Source organism: Leptinotarsa decemlineata, unplaced genomic scaffold (assembly GCF_025532065.1).
Source record: "Leptinotarsa decemlineata unplaced genomic scaffold, Ldec_3_MD MMD2_tig00001973_RagTag_RagTag, whole genome shotgun sequence".
Lineage (NCBI taxonomy): Eukaryota > Metazoa > Arthropoda > Insecta > Coleoptera > Chrysomelidae > Leptinotarsa > Leptinotarsa decemlineata.
The window spans coordinates 2,714,385-2,732,452 of record NW_027412572.1 but is presented as its reverse complement, the minus strand read 5'-3'; the positions used below and the strand labels follow the sequence as shown (position 1 = coordinate 2,732,452).

The window sequence follows — 18,068 nt, the reverse complement described above, 5'->3', positions numbered from 1 at the left end:
CTGTTTTATTTTGTTGTTGGTTCATATTTTGAATAGAAAAAAGAATTCTGGTACACTGGTTTTCGAAATGCAGCTACATTTGTAATATTCATGCAAAAAATTGTATGCACCAATTAGATTCTGATTGAGATTAGAGAAAATTTAATAGTTTGTTTTTATTATTGAATTTGACATCTGACACAAATTGAATCGTTGCATTTTGGCGAATCTTATTATTAATGACGTCACTACGAATCGTTTTTGAATACATGCTCAAATAAGGATTAAACGCCAGACAACACCTCAGTATTTTGTGGTCAAAATAACTTAAAACGAAACTGTATACAATACCAGCACAGAATTCACAATTCATTGGGTTCCGCTCTGTCAAACTTGATGAAGTAACACCCGTACAATCATTCCAATGTTCAATTACAAAAATTAATTACCTCTGAAATTTTCACAAAAAATTGTAAATACTCGCAAAATCCTCAGAAAATGCCATTTACTACAAGTCGATGGAAATATTCGCAAATTCAGTAATTACTCGTAAAGTACTTATTAGTATGGTGACCCACCTTAAAATTGTGAAACTTTCCATAAAACTGTGGTAAAAAAGAGTTATAATTTATGACATCAAAAATAAAATAAATACGACAATAAAAATTAATTGGCGCTCCGGGGCGACTTCATTGATTCCAGTGGCGTATTTGCTTTTTCAGCTGCAGGAAAACTCGGAAAAACCTGCAGCACCACATCATCTGAAGATCTTGATCTAACAATGTCCTCTCTCTCATAAAACAAAATGTAGGGTGTCTCCAGTGGTAAAAACAAAAAAATTCATAATATGAACCCACTCATTCAATTGAGTCATTGATACTAGATTGGATCTGACCTAGTTAATCGAGGTCACGCAAAGCGTCAAGTTTTGACTAGATTATAAAGAATTTCTTCTCGATACTCATTTCTATCGCACGCGTACTACGTAGATTTGAACTGCGTGTACAGCAAGTGTAAAATTCTTGTCTGGATGAAGAGGATACAAGATACAGCTACAAGTACAAACCCAATGCGGACTGGTGCGGCAGATCGCCTGTCCAAGATTCTTTTCAAATGGCTACAGTCTTCGTAATGTGCATCAAGTGGTAGATACTTGCTATTATTTGTCAAGTTTCTTTAAATATCTTCTGATATGTTATTTTCCTACAAAGTCAATAAACAGTTGATAAAATCAACTCTTCTAACTCTGTGGCTCGGGGCTATCTGTCCTCCACCTGTGGATGGCACTGTTGACACAGGAATTGGCAAAGGAAATGAAGGGTTCATCATAAATGTATCGGGCACATGGACATTTACGCCTGATATTTGAGAATTATATAGAAATATTTGAAAATTGAAAGTTTTACCATTTCAAAAATCATTAAAACAAAATCAAGTCAATATTACAGTCTGTGATGCAAACAAACTCTTATCGATACACATCAATGGTGTGTTCGAGAAGTAAAAGTGGAGTATACCTACCATGTTAGATACAAATAGAGACTGTTTTAGAGTTAGGAATTAGTTTTCCTCATCTCTTGAAGACGCCAACTCTGTTGATGCAACGCGCATCGAGGAGGGTATTGCAGTTCTGGTTACTGGAAAAAGTGCCTGTTTTAGACGATCTGATATATGTATATTCTCATACAGTTATAGGGGGTTTGTAAACAAACAACTTGATAATATTCTAGTTACTTCAATAAGGATAGGCGGGCATCTATATTTGTTTCTGGTTCCTATCCTGAGTACATATCTACACAAAGTTAGTCTTTAGAGGCTATATATCAATTCTGATATACAAACATAAAACTTGTCATCATTTGTAACCGGTAACCGAAATTATAGCCACTTCCAAATACAGTTCTCGCGCATGCTTGCTCACTTACTCTTTAGTATTTTTCAATTTATTTTTATGGAAAATTAGTCGAGTCAAACATTCTGTCAGAAAACGTATTGATCTTTGTTTTGCTTTGGGGATTTGTGAAGATGACTATTTTGACGAAACCCTTCTCAGAAAAGAAGGAAGACAATTCAATAGCACCGCTAGTTCTCAATGAACAACTCCCACCACCGGTAAGTGTTTTAAAAAACTGTTAACGAAATCAGTGAAGAAGTAAAATGGCCATACAATGAAAATAATAAAGACGTCATTTGTGTTTAGTCACAAATTCTTGATTGTTTATCATTTCACATTACATTCGAACAAATGTTGTGGACACTGCAATTTATTTTTATAGCCTTCACAAATGAATGTGACTTTTATCAGTAGGTTTCAACAGAATATTTTTTAATACTAAGAACATTGTGATAATATTTCATAATGATTGAGTTGTTGCTTGAACGTGCAGAAATATTATTAGTTTCAAATACTAAAATTCATTATGTTCGTCAATTATTTTTATATGTACTTCATAAACTGTGTTGAATATTGAATTCAAATTTATATAATTTAATCTTTCAGTATATTTTTAGTGGATTAGCATTCCAGTGTCCTGTATTGAGTATGAAGTTAGATGAAATATTAAAAGTCTTCATCTTTAAAGTGCAAAACCCTAATACACCCTATTTCACTTGACAAAACAGGTGGAATGTTGGCAACACTCTTTGTCAAAAGTTCAATTCTATAGTTATTTTGGTATTTTAGTTTTAAAATGAATGAATTTATAACAATTTTATATTAATTATACTTGGAGTTTCCAATGAATTTGACGTCAAGTGTAGACAACATTAAAATGTATCCTCTTTTTTAAGTGTTTTGTTATAATGTTGGCTACACTTGATGTCGAGTCTATTGCCAACTATCAATTAATGTCAAATTGTTTAAAATTTATTAATTCCAACATTCAACCAAATATTTGATACTCAGTTAGGTTTGCCAATCATACAACACCAAATTCCTCCTATTTTTTCAAGTGAAATACCATCTAAAGACAACGTGTATCATCACATTACATGAATTTATTGTGTGCTATTCTTCATTATTCTGATGAAAATGATGATCAAAGTTGGGATTTCCACAGATAAGAATGTTTGATAAGGTTTGCTAATAGAGGACAATTTTTAAAAGAATTCCCATTGTAGATATTCATAGATTAACATCACCACAACAAAGTGATATGCAGTAACTCATCAAAAATGACTCGATTTATGCAGTTCTAGCAGATGAAAGTGTTATTTTTTTAAGAAACGAATTATTGGTTCTTTTTTGACATCAACTTTTATTGTCATTAGCTTTGTGTTCAGTGTAGGCATTGCTTCTAACTCTGTATCACTCTCCACAGCTGAGGCAGTATAGTTATGCGAATTTAATCATGAAAAAAGAGTCAGTTTTGCTTGGACTACACTACTGACCTTCAAGACCAATTAGAGTTGTACCAGGTTGATTTACTTCACTAAAACAATATACAGTGCATTTCTTTAATGTTCCCCCCCTTTTATTTTTTGAACGGGCAACTAAAAAAATCGAAATTTGAGATAATGAAATTAATACATGAATACTTTATTTTGAAGTGAAATTAACAGATGAAACTTTCAAGATAGCGACTGGGTGCCATCTGTGAAAAAAAAATTTAATGGAAAGGGGGGTCTTGTGACACCTTATTTTGAGGCTCCTGACCGAGACTTCACAACCCTAGAATATGACGTCAATATCTTCACCTACTACAAAATGGCGGAACATTTAATAATTTCCCGAAGACAAACACATTAACATCGATATTTCTAGAAATATTCCTTTTTATGTGCCATATGGCAATACCAACAACCCGATAAGGTTTGTTGAGTTATTTTTTGTTTATAAAAACGATAAAAATGTCAGTACGACAATAATAATAATAATAATAAATATACTTTATTGTCTGAAGATACAATAATCTTATCGACAAAGTGTAGACATTCATAAAACTTTATATATCATGGTTCACATGATATTGTCAATAAAAATATAGGACTATCAATTAATTTAATTTTCAATTGGTTATAACTAAGTATTAAAATAAATAAATTAAATAACACATATAACATACTGAGCTGATGTTAGACGTCAGTGAACACCGTCTCAAAAAATTCCGTAATACTGTATAAAGCCAGATCCAGAAGAGAAGTTTTCAATTTTTTTCTGAACACAGCATATGTTTCAGAATGTTTTATTTCTGTTGGCAGATGATTGAATATTTTGGCAGCGTTATATATGCATGAATTTTTTATTAAATTTGTTTTTGGGATTGGAAGTTTTATGTCATTTCTCTGGCGGGTGATTCCATCAGCGAACTTGTAAAGTGTTTTGTTTTTATATACTAGACAGGCAGTTTCGAGAATGAACAATGAGGGCAGAGTTGACAACTTACGAGTTTTGAATAGTTCTTTACAAGATACCCTGGGAGCCGCCTTACAAAGATAGCGAATTGCACGTTTTTAAAGAACAAAGATTGAGTTAAAATGTACTTGATTACAGACTCCCCAGAAAGCGATTCCATATCGAATGTGCGATTCGATCAAGGCATGATAAACCTGCATTGCTGTCGCTGTACCTAGTTCATTTACAACGATGCGTAGTGCATAACCACCCGAGGCGATCCTTGAATCTAGCTGTCGCAACATGATGCTGGAAGTTCAGTTCCCCATCCATGTGCACCCCTAGAAACTTATTACATGCATTATTTCTTATTGCACCATCACCCAGAGGGATATCCTGCAAAGCACAGTGGAATGATACGCAGTTAGTTTTTTTAATATTGAAGGAGAGTAAATTAGCATCGCACCATTCTTTGATCTTTGTAATCCCTAAAACTATTTTTGAGTGCAAGTTATCAGCATCTTTATCGTACCATAGAATGGTATTGTCATCAGCAAAGATTGTGAAAGAACCGTCGGTTGTAACATTTACTAAGTTGTTAAAATACAGTAAGAACAAAATTGGTCCCAGCGCTGAGCCCTGAGGAACCCCACACTCGACGGAACCTCCATCTGTGTTCTCACAATCTGAGTTCTCTGTTTAAGGTACGATTCTATCCAAGCATAACTCTGTTTTCTGAAACCATACTGGTTTAGTTTACGCAGTAGAATTTTATGGTTTACACAGTCAAATGCTTTAGACAGGTCGCAAAACACCGCCGCACATGCGTCTCCACGGTTTAGTGTAGTGTACAGTTCATTAAGGAAGACAAACATGGCATCTCCAGTTCCTTTCTTAGCCTGAAAGCCAAATTGCTGCCTATTTGGAATTTTATTTCTTTCCACGAACTCCATTATTCTTACCTTTACTAGTTTCTCAATGATTTTACCAAGAATTGGTATAAGCGATATTGGCCTATAATTGCAAGGGTTATTAATATCACCACCTTTATAGATTGGAATTACTATAGTGGTTTTTAGGAAGTCCGGATATGTTCCCGTCACAAACGAGTTGTTAACAAGTTGGACTACTAATTCTAAATCGAAAATAGGCATGTTTTCAATGATACTGAGATACTGTCATACCCACAACACTTTTTGTTTTTTTATGCTACTAATAGTAGCCATAAGTTCTTGTAAACTGGTGTTATATAATATCAAGTTTTCGGATATTTTGATACTATTCATATAGATCAAGGGATCAGGGGAATCTGGAATGCGTATGGATAGTTTTTTTGCTATAGAGCAGTAAAATTCATTGAGTAAATTTGGATCAAGGGTAACGGTCTCAGTTCTTGGATTGTTTCTTCCACTCAAATCATTCACAATCTGCCATGCCTCTTTGATAGCGTTTTTGCTATTAGTCATTCTGTTATGATAATAGCTCCTCTTCGCTAATTTAATGACATTTTTATATACTCTATTATACCTGTTGTAGTATTCATGAAAGAATATGTTATTTGTATACTTTCTTATATTATTTAACGATCTAAGACTTTGAGGTTGTTTTTATCGCTTGTGTTAACCACGGTTTTTTGTTTTTTCGTTTCATTTTGATTTTTTGCATTGGAAATGAATTATTAAAGGAATTAGTCAGAAGGTTGTAAAAAGACAAGAATGGGTCGATAGTTTCTAAACAAGCATTCCAATCGTTATATAAACAATTTTCATAGAATGTGTCGTAGTTTCGTTTACTGAAAAGCCTTCCATATTTATATTTTTTTATATCAATAACACTGTCTAAAGCTTTTACACAATGGACAGCCTCATGATCAGAAATGTTCGCTGATTTTACGTTGCAGCATATATTGTTGTTGTTCAAGTTACTACAGATATAATCGATAGTGCTTTGAGAATATGGAGATATCCTAGTAGGACTATTGGTTTGCACTGATATATCAAAAGATAGAAATAAATTCTTCATATGTTGGGTGAGGAGAGAGTTCTCGTCGTCATAGTCAATGTTGAAATCGCCCGCCAAAATAACATTTGCTTTATTTGGTAGACTACTAAGTAGCTGTTCCAGTTTTTCCAAAAAACTATAGCCATTTGTACTAGGAGATCTGTATAAACATATTATATACATACATATAATGAACATCATTGTTAATTTAGAATATTCTCATAGTTTTCGGTTTTACTAGTAGAAAGGTACCACGTCAACAATCTCTAAAATGGTCAATTCCCATCCATTGGAAGAGAAAATTGAAGCGATTTTTATTTAAGGTGCGACGCGTAACCTTCACGAGACCGAAAGGATTTTCAGTGAACGTCTTCCGAATCCTCCCATCTCTAGAAAATATTTGAGGTAACTTGTATCCAAATTCACAACTACCGGTAGTGTACATAACAAAAAAGCCCCCAGGTCATCCGTCTATTCCGGAAGAACAGCAAGTGCAGATAATTGGTGGGACGGTAGTATAAGAATAAGAAAACTTTATTGACTACATTGTGAATAACTTATACGAGTAGTAGGTCAGTAACAGTACACATATAAATGTAAAAATAATAAAAAAATGTATATGAAAAGAAGGTGAATGTATAGCAATGGACTAGTGAATTGCGGAGTTCATGTATTCCTCTATTGAATAGAAGCAATGTTCAGTCAATGTTTTTAAAAAGTATTTTCTTAAAAAGATACATGCTGAGCTTTGTTAGGCCTTCATTAAGTAGTTTATTGTACAAATTCAAGTTGGGAGAGTTGGAAGAAGACATTTTCAGTCTGAACCTGTTTGGCCTCACCTGACTATTATTTCGGGTGGGACAGTTGTGGAAGTCTGGGTTCAACTTCAGATTTCCCCTATTTCTGTGCAATTCACAGAACCTAACCTAACCTAACCTACAAAGAAATGAAGTTGAAACAAATTTCCATCTTTTTCTTGACAAAGAACCGATTGACTGGGTGAATTCAGCAAAAAATTTAGGTGTATATATCGATAACACTCTCTCGTTCAACGAGCATGATTTCAACAATAAAGTGCCGCCAGATGAAAAAAAACAAATAGCGTAAATATTTTTAATGAAAATAACGGAATTACATTCAAGTTTTCACGCGAATTAACTAAAACTAAGACCTAATATTTCAATTTAAATCTTAGTTGCCATGGAAATGATATTATAGTTTGACACTTGTGAAAGATTTAAGTGTACTATTGTCAACAATATTCACCTTACAGTTCTTTGAATTATTTTGTGTCATGGCTGCAAGATTGAGCGTAAGAGAGAAAATTGAAATTGTACGCCTTTCGGGAGATGACGTTAGAAGTGCTAGAGAGGTTTGTAGAGTATTTAATGAGAGACATCCAGATCGTCCTCGTATTAGCTGCGGTACGGTAAATAAAATATTCAATGAAACTGGTGCAGTATCAAAAATGATGTTAAAAAGTAATCCTGTACAAAGACGAAACAGGAATGACAGGAATGATCAAATCATTTTAGATTATTTCGGAAATAATCCTAATGCCAGTATAAGGAATGCCACTTTAGATTTGAATATTCCACGAGAAACTATTCGGAGATGTCTTAAAGCGAAAAATATTAAACCATTCAAGCCAAAATTTTTACACACACTTCAAGAAGGCGACGAAGCAAGACGCCTGGAATATTGTTTATGGGCCCAAGGGGAATATTTAAACAATAGAAATTTCCTTAAAAATATTTTGTATACCGACGAAGCCACTTTCACTACAAATGGAGTAGTGTCATCACAGAATTGTGTCGCTATTGGGTAGCGGATAATCCTAACTGGTTAATAAACTGTAAAAGCCAGTATTTCCAAAAAATCAACGTCCGGTGTGGGATATTGAACGAACGAATTATTGGTCCTCTCTTTTTTGAGGAAAACATTAATGCGCAGAGGTTTTTAGAATTTTCAAACACATAGTTTTGGGATGCTATTCACGAGCTGCCAATCAATGAACGATCACTTGTCCAGTTAGATGGGTGTTCAGCTCATTATTCCAGAGCTGTGAGGCAATGGCTTAACGAACATTTTCCAAATCGATGGATAGGCCGTGGTAGTCCGTTTATAGAGTGGCCACCCAGATCTCCAGACCTCACAGTTTTAGACTTTTTTCTCTGGGGACTTCTCAGACAAAAGGTTTACAAAAACCGCTCAAGAGATAGAAATGAACTTTGTGCAAGAATTCGACAGGTATGTGCAGATATTAGCCCTCAAGAACTAAGGAACGTAATCAGAAACATTCGTAAGCGCTACTACACATGTATCGAAATACGTGGTGGATTAGTAGAGGCTACTAGAATATGAGTTAGAATTAATTGCTGCACTATTTCAATAATTAATTATCAGTTACGTTTATTGAATTTTTTTGCTTCATTGTTAGTTGAATGTGTGAATGTAATTCCGTTATTTTTATTAAAAATATTTACGCTATTTGTTTTTTTTTTCATCTGGTGGCACTTTATTGTTGAAATCATAAAAAAATGATATATTATGACTGTTAGCTGTGTGAGTTTTCGAATTTTTGAGTTGTCATAACTCTCTTAATAATGAATACTTTTTCATGAAATTTTGGTGACACCTATTTAGAGGCACTCTGAATCCAGTGGCGTAGTGATTTTTTCAATAAAAAAATCTCTAATAAAAAATCCCATTTTTCCATTAAGAAAAAATATCGTAGTATGCCCTGAAACTTTTAATAATATTTTCAATTTTGTCCTAAGGTAGACCTTTTAGTACTTGACATTAAAAAAAAAAAGATTAAAATCGATTTACAACTTCAAATTTTAGAAGGGTGTTTCCATTAAAAATGGGTCACACTGTATGTATACGGTATACAATACCCTATATGAGTGTATTCTACTGCTTTCTCAGCGCTCTAGTCCGAAAACGGTTGACTTTACAGAAAAATGCAAGAGACATTTTTTGTAGATAATCGTATGAGGAATAAATTTTATACGGACCTTTATTGACCTCCGAGCCATAGGTCGCGACATATTCCCGAAAAACTGATTTTCTTGACCTTTTCACCCTTATAACTTTTTTAGCCGGCACGATATCAATGTCGATTTTTCACATCTTCATTAAAACGCCATAATGAAGGTGTATACCAAAATTCAGCTTAGTAAGAATTTTTCCGCAGATTGACCTTTAAAAAACATAAAATGACTGGACTACACAGCGATGGTAGGTTAGACGTTTCTGGAAAATGCAAAGCATGCTTTTTCTGAAAATTTCACCTCTCACATTTCCTTACCTGTTCTATCGATCTAAAATATTTTCAGCATTGCGGCGTTGCCACCTTCTATCAAAAAGTCCTACCAATTATATTTTTTTAAATGGAACATCCCGTATATTTTTACATTTTTGGAATCGCTCTAATATTTCAATACTTTTTTGTTAATAATGTCCTTTACGTATCTCTATCTGTTTTCGAGATATAAAATAAATTGTGCTAAATATGGTCCAAAACATAACCTTAATTGAAATTAAGTACATCAGTACTCTCAATTCATGAAATATTTCATCATTTCATTCATGAAAATATTTTGATGATAGTTTGGACAAACTCGCAATATTCAAATAACACCAGGAAGTCGACTTCATATCATACAGGGCGTGCTAAAATTACTATTATTTCCATTGTGCATAAAAGTAGTCGAAAGTTCATTTTTTCAAATGAAACCCCCTGTATATTACTCGGCAAATTGAAAGATGGTGAAAAATGCTTCAAGATGATATATCATGTCCCTATAACTAAATCGTCAAGTTTTCTCAATAAAGTCGCTTCTTCTAGAAATATTTTTTTTTTTTAGAATTTGGATTTAGGTAGCAGTGGAATTATCAAGCTTATAGCAGTTCGGTTACTTTTATAAGTAATTTACAAAGAGTTTTCGACGGTGTTTCGAATCATCTTCCAAAATGAATGCAAATATCGATTATTCAAACGAAGTTCTTATGAAATTATTTATTATACACATGAACAAAGTGATCAAATCATTGTCAGAACGTGTAAAAAATTCAACCAAATGTATCCTGAATTAACACCAATGAACGAGAGGAAGTTTGTAAGGTTACAAAATAATTTCCTTAACTATGGCTCAAAGTTTCCAGGGAACAACTGTACCAAAAATCAGTCATTTCTAGGTAAAAAGTAATATTTTGTGGACTAATGTCAAGTACAGACAATAACAGAATAGGATGATTCAAAATAATAAAATTGTAAACAAAATATCACATTTTCACAATTAATGCTGAAAATGTTCTCCATTACATTCTAAACACTTTAAAATGTTTTTTTGTACGCGACTTGTGGTTGCTTTTTCAATTTCCTGGGGATCCCGATCTTCAATACTCCGCACTATTCGCCGTCGCAATTCTTCTTTGTTAGGCACTGGAGTAATGTATATCCTTTCTTTTAAAACACCCCATAAAAAAATTCAAGTGGCGTGAGATCTGGTGATCTCGGTGGCCAATCCCACGGCCACTTCGTTTGAATAATCAATATTTGCATTCATTTTTGGCGATTTTTTGAAACACCGTCAATAACCATTTATCAATTACTTATAAAAGTCACCAAACTGTCATAAGCTTGATATTTCCACGGCTACCTAGAAATCAAATTCTTTAAAAATTATTTTTTGTACAACTGTTATTGAAAACCTCTTTGATTGGACCATATTTAGCACAGTTTATTTTTTATCTCGAAAATAGATAGAGATAGGTATAGGACATTATTAACAAAAAAGTATTAAAATACCAGAGCGATTCCAAAAATGTATTAATATACGGGGTGTTCCATTTAAAAAAATATAATTGCTAGGACTTTTTGATAGAAGTGGCAACGCCGCAATGCTGAAAATATTTTAGATCGATAAACCGGTAAGGAAATGTGAGAGGTGAAATTTTCAGAAAATTCATGCTTTGCGTTTTCCAGAAACGTCTAACCTACCATCGATCGTGAGTCACGCTGTAAATAGCTCCACCACCCTCAAGGACTGATGGAGATCCTTTTCTCCAGGCGCAAAAAGTTAAGCATCATCCATATAAAACAAACGGTTATCATTACTATTATATAAAATTCGTGATTTTTTTCATTATCATCGTGAAAATTTGCAATAATAATTGAAAGGGATATTTTGAATATTTTGAAATTTTCAGAGTCTATCAATATCTTTCCGATTCGTCCATTATAATCAGAAATTATTCCGTGAAAATCATATTCATAAATCTATGAATAGTTACAAAGGATTTAACTACTCATTAGCTACATGGTCAAAAATTCTCATGAACTTTGTAAATATTGGTCATAGTGTATTGTTACATTCACAAACAATCGCAGGAGTTATGCACGGTCTAATCCAGTCATTTAAGCTTAAATTAGGTAAGAATCTCGGAATTCGAGATACCCAGCTGTAAGTCTGTAAATACTTGTATATTGACACCCTAAAAGTTGTCTCAAAACCTACATATGTTAGGGTGTAAGCAACTATTGAATTTCAAGGTCAAAGGTCACAAAAATCGGTTTTTTGCGCTTTTTTTGGAAATATCTCATTTCCTAATGGGTTTTTTGCTATTTGTATTTATTATCAATATTGTAGAATACAAAAATTTTGTTTAAAAAAATTTTTTATACGGTGAACCGTTTTCGTGATAGAGGGCGGAGAGCACGCGGTCACAGCATCACTTCAGGTCAACCGGTGCCTCCGGTCGAAAACGCGCCATATATAGTTGATAAACTATCGATAAATAAGTTATTATAAATATTTGTCAATTTTCATTAACTATTATATTATATTTTATCATTTTCTTCATGCATTTTTGAGAAACTGACAAATTTGGATGAACTAGCTGCAGCATTTGAGGAAGAAAATTGTTCGGCCCAGAGATTATTAGAGAGTGGAACTCAAACCTTATTGGCAGTCTATAATGCTCCGAAATCTGTGAGAAGTCTCGATCATCTTCGTTATATGCATTACGTCAAATCTACAAAACTTAATAAACCTGTGCAGCTTTCAAATATTCCACCAACAAGTGCAGCTGCTCATCAACATTTCATCCGTGTATATTATCAAGTTCAAACTTGGTTAGGACATGATTTGGAACACCAGGTATGGGGTTGGGCAATGCGAAACGATTTTCTGGAGCCTATCATGACAATTTTACCACCTGCTCCAGAAGATTTGCTAAATACAATTTTCTGCAACTGCAAGAGTGGTTGTGGTTCGCGATGCGGATGCAGGAAAGCGGGCTTGCAATGCTCTTTAGCTTGTGGCCAATGTAATGGGCAAGCTTGTCTCTATGCTCTACCATATCAGAGCGACATTAACGAAGATGGAACCTTTGACCCGAAATCATGGAAGAACTTGAGACAAATGTCGTTGAAGACGATAATGAAGACCAGTTTGAAATTTACCAGCAGCCAGAAGACGACGATGAAGAGGAAGAAGATGATTAAAATTATAAATTGTAGTTTTTGTACCCTTTATTCCATTTCTTTACTTTCAATAAAAATAAATGTATTCAATGATATTTTTTAATAAAAAGATTAATTCATAATTTATTTGTTTTTTTTTCATCATGTAAGAAGTTATAAATATTAATTAGGTTAAAATTCAAATATAATTCCTATATTTTCATTAACAATTCTGCAATTACATGAGCAGGTAAGTGTTGTTAAATAAATTAATACTGAATAAAAAGTGGATAAGTTAGGAAAAAAATTATAAAATATAATATAATAGTTAATAAAAATTGACAAATATTTATAATCATTGATTTATTGATAGTTCATCAACTATATATGGCGCGTTTTCGACCGGAGGCACCGGTTGACCTGAAGTGATGCTGTGACCGCGCGCTCTCCGCCCTCTATCTCGAAAACGGTTCACCGTATAAAAATTTTTTTTAAAGAAAATTTGTAGAGAATTTTGTATTCTACAATATTGATAATGAATACAAATAGCAAAAAACCCATAGGAAATAAGATATTTCCAAAAAAAAGCGCAAAAAACCGATTTTTGTGACCTTTGACCTTGAAATTTAATAGTTGCTTACACCCTACCATATGTAGGTTTTGAGACAACTTTTAGGGTGTCAATATACAAGTATTTACAGACTTACAGCTGGGTATCTCGAATTCCGAGGTAAACTTACTATAATGACTGGACTAGTCAGGAAACTGATATCTTGATTGTCATTTTCAGAGCGACATTATTTCTCGCTTCCAGTATTGTAAATACTATCTTTGAATCATTTGTTTTGCTGAACTGCCCAGTCGATGAGTCACTGTTATATTTCTTTTTGTTGATCTGGAAACAGTTAGAGATTAAATCAATTGTAATTACTACGAAATATAAAACAAAGTCGACCAATTGCGTCCGGCTGTCTTGTCAGAACGTGATGAACTCGAAAACTATCATAACAAATTTCATACGGTTTTCACCAATGAAATGTTTATGTGTATAATTCATTTCTGATCATGAGGCTGTCCATTGTGTAATAGATTTAGACAGTGTTATTGATATAAAAAAATATAAATATGGAAGGCTTTTCAGTAAACGAAACTACGACACATTCTATGAAAATTGTTTACATAACGATTGGAATGCTTGTTTAGAAACTATCGACCCATTCTTGTCTTTTTACAACCTTCTGACTAATTCCTTTATTTATTCATTTACAATGCAAAAAATCAAAATAAAACGAAAAAACAAAAAACCGTGGTTAACACAAGGGATAAAAACATCCTCAAAAAATCTTAGATCGTTATATAATATAAGAAAGTATACAAATAACATATTCTTTCATGAATACTACAACAGGTATAATAGAGTATATAAAAATGTCATTAAATTAGCGAAGAGGAGCTATTATCATAACAGAATGAATAGCAAGAACGATATCAAAGAGGCATGGCAGATTGTAAATGATTTGAGTGGAAGAAACAATCCAAGAACTGAGACCGTTACCCTTGATCCAAATTTATTCAATGAATTTTACTGCACTATAGCAAAACATCTATCCATAAGCATTCCAGATTCCCCTGATCCCTTGATCTATATGAATAGTATCAAAATATCCGAAAACTTGATATTATATAACACCAATTTACAAGAACTTATGGCTACTATTAGTAGCATAAAAAAACAAAAAGTGTTGTGGGTATGACAGTATCTCAGTTAGTATCATTGAAAACATGCCTATTTTCGTTTTAGAATTACTGCTCCAACTCATTAACAACTCGTTTGTGACGGGAACATATCCGGACTTCCTAAAAACCACTATAGTAATTCCAATCTACAGGGTGTCCCTGGACTTCCTCTTTTCCTCTCGGGAATGTATAGATGGGGTCAAAATATCACCAGTACTTCATATAACTTTTTTTCCTAAAATCCTTCGTTACCAAGTAACGGGCCCTCGAAGTTACAAAATGAAAAATGTTTTTCTTTGATAACTCTTCAAGTGAATATTCAAAATCATCCAAATTTTGGTAATTGACTAAACAAATGAATTCCTTCGATGAGCTTTCATGCAGGAGTCAGTTGTTTTGCTACAAAGTCAGGAACGGACTACCCCCGATGGTCCACACCCCAAAACTTTGAAATGACAGATATTTTTCAATATTTTTCAACAAATTAAGGTTACTTGGACAATTTTATGAATAAAATTACTCGTGTGGAAAGTCGATCGGAGCAACGAGTCTTGATAAAAATGTAGTTTCACTCGACGACATCAAACCCGCTCGTCCACCATTATTTGAAATGAATAATTATCAAAGCAGAAATAATAATGATAACGTTAATTCAACAACATTTATCCTGAGATGTCTACCATTATTCGAAAATATTAGTTTTTAAGGAAAATGGAAATGATAGGTAAAATGTTCATAACGAATTTTTATAATGCAAACACGTTTAACTAACGAAACTCAAGAGCCTCAAGAGCAAACAGAAATGAAAAATCCTCTACAGAAACTGCTCGATATGACCACCTTCTCTCTCTATACATTTTCTTAGTCTGCGAAGACACCCTCTCTGTACTTGAAATAGCATTCCAGGGTCGTTTCGTATGGCTTCACAATGTAATGTTATTCTATTCAACAATGCATCTCTTGTGTGAATAGGTGTAGCGTAAACAAGGCTTTTTAGATGCCCCCACAGAAAGAAATCCAATGGATTTAAATCCGGAGACCGCGATGACCATGAATATGGCCCACCTCTACCAATCCATCTATTGTGGAAAATATGGTTCAGATAGTCACGCACAATCAAACTAAAATGAGGAGGAGCGCCATCATGCATAAACCACATATCTCTTCGGGTTTGCAATGGAACATGTTCCAAAAGTCCATTCAAATCGTTCTGAATGAACTCCAAATAACGTTCTCCATTCAATCGGTCCTGTAGAACGAATGGTCCTATAAGATGGTTTCCTATGATACCAGCCCAAACATTCACGTTGAATTTCCGTTGGTGTTTGGTTTGCAATATCCCATGGGGATTTTCTTCGGCACATATATGGAGATTATGAGAGTTGATAACTTCATCTCTACTGAAACCTGCTTCATCAGTGAATAAAACTCGATTAATAAAAGTCATATCCTCTCTTTGCCTATCCATGAACCAATTGGCATATTCCAGTCGTGCTGGAAAATCTTGAGGTGTTATGGCATGTACCTTCAGGATGTGAAATGGGTGGAGCAGTTGTTCCCTAATTATTCTATGAATAGTGGACTTGGATGTATGGAACTGTTCTGATAGATTTCTGATGCTCATTGAAGGATCATCAGCGACGGCTTCCAAAATATTTTCCTCCAATACAACGATACGTACAGTCCTAGGAGCGCCCTCACCACCTCGTTTTGGCAAAACTGTACCTACAATAATATCGAAATAAAACAACGTGCTCAAATTAATTATCAATTATTACATACCTGTCTCCCTCAAGCTGCGATCGACACGCTCGAATGTTTCTCTTGACGGTACCGTTCGATTGGGAAAATGCTCGGAATACAGACGACGAGCTTCTGCAGCATTACAAAATGCTCGTCCATAAAATACATGCATATCTGCATATTCATTGAATGTAAACTGTTCGGCCATATCAAAAAAATTCAAAATATCCTATAGAATATTGACAATACAATGATAGTCATATGTCAACGCACCACTCAACAAAACAAAATCGCATTCCAGTTTCTCATGTTTTATCAAAACTTTCTAAAAGGTTTTTTTGTCAACATCTGTGAAAGAAATATTATTCCCTGGATATTTTTCACCTGATCATGTGCAGCCGTTTTTGTAGTTCATTCGTTTGCTTTTCATTAGTATAGTAAATATTTTTTCCGATGTGCGTTTTTTCAGCTAAATTTAGATTCGTGTTAAAGAATTTCTCCCATAAAATTATAATTATCAGTGAAACTCCTCAACAGTTTAGCTGTGAAGAAGAATTTGAAACATTCGAATGTTGAGTTTCATGAGATTCAGATAACTGATCAACACGAAACGTGATTATTCCACACGTATTATGTACATACAAAATATGGAATGAATTCGATATTTTATAGTAGAGTAGCTTGTTAGTTTAAAAACACCACGAATCTACAGAACTTGATATTTCTTTTGAAAAAATATCTGCTATCACAATTGTGACTTAAACTTCCATATAGGTACTGTACTTTTTGTTTACGACTTCATTTTAGCATACTTTGTATTATTCCTGTTATAAATGTTGTTGAATTAACGTTATCATTATTATTTCTGCTTTGATAATTATTCATTTCAAATAATGGTGGACGAGCAGGTCCACCATTATGCCGTCGAGTAGAACTACATTTTTATCAAGACTCGTTGCTCCGATCGACTTTCCACACGAGTACTTTTATTCATAAAATTGTCCAAGTAACCTTATTTTGTTGAAAAATATTGAAAAATATCTGTCATTTCAAAGTTTTGGGGTGTGGACCATCGGGGGTAGTCCGTTCCTGACTTTGTAGCAAAACAACTGACTCCTGCATGAAAGCTCATCGACGGAATTCATTTGTTTAGTCAATTACCAAAATTTGGATGACTTTGAATATTCACTTGAAAAGTTATCAAAGAAAAACATTTTTCATTTTGTAACTTCGAGGGCCCGTAACTTAGTTACGAAGACTTTTAGGAAAAAAAGTTATATGAAGTACTGGTGATATTTTGACCCCATCTATACATTCCCGAGAGAAAAAGAGGAAGTCCAGGGACACCCTGTATAAAGATGGTGATATTAATAACCCTTGCAATTATAGGCCAATATCACTTATACCAATTCTTGGTAAAATCATTGAGAAACTAGTAAAGGTAAGAATAATGGAGTTCGTGGAAAGAAATAAAATTCTAAATAGGCAGCAATTTGGCTTTCAGGCTAGGAAAGGAACTGGAGATGCCATGTTTGTCTTCCTTAATGAACTGTACACTACACTAAACCGTGGAGACGCATGTGCGGCGGTGTTTTGCGACCTGTCAAAAGCATTTGACTGTGTAAACCATAAAATTCTACTGCGTAAACTAAACCAGTATGGTTTCAGAAAACAGAGTTATGCTTGGATAGAATCGTACCTTGAACAGAGAACTCAGATTGTGAGAACACATAGGCTCTCAGATGGAGGCTCCGTCGAGTGTGGGGTTCCTCAGGGCTCAGTGCTGGGACCAATTTTGTTCTT

At 33.9% G+C, this 18,068-nt stretch overlaps 1 protein-coding gene across 2 annotated transcripts in view; it reads left to right on the top strand.

The window, feature by feature from the left end:
* The first annotated feature begins 1,921 nt into the window (after positions 1-1,921).
* Positions 1,922-18,068, top strand: part of LOC141482812 (integral membrane protein 2A) — a 79,354-nt gene continuing 63,207 nt past the window's right edge. The window contains exon 1 of one of the 2 annotated variants that reach the window (XM_074176673.1): positions 1,922-2,091. In XM_074176673.1, the coding sequence (XP_074032774.1) occupies positions 2,005-2,091 (87 nt within the window). In that variant the 5' untranslated portion in view covers positions 1,922-2,004. The remainder of the gene's footprint in view (positions 2,092-18,068) is intronic. The other variant, XM_074176674.1, reaches the window with a different exon arrangement.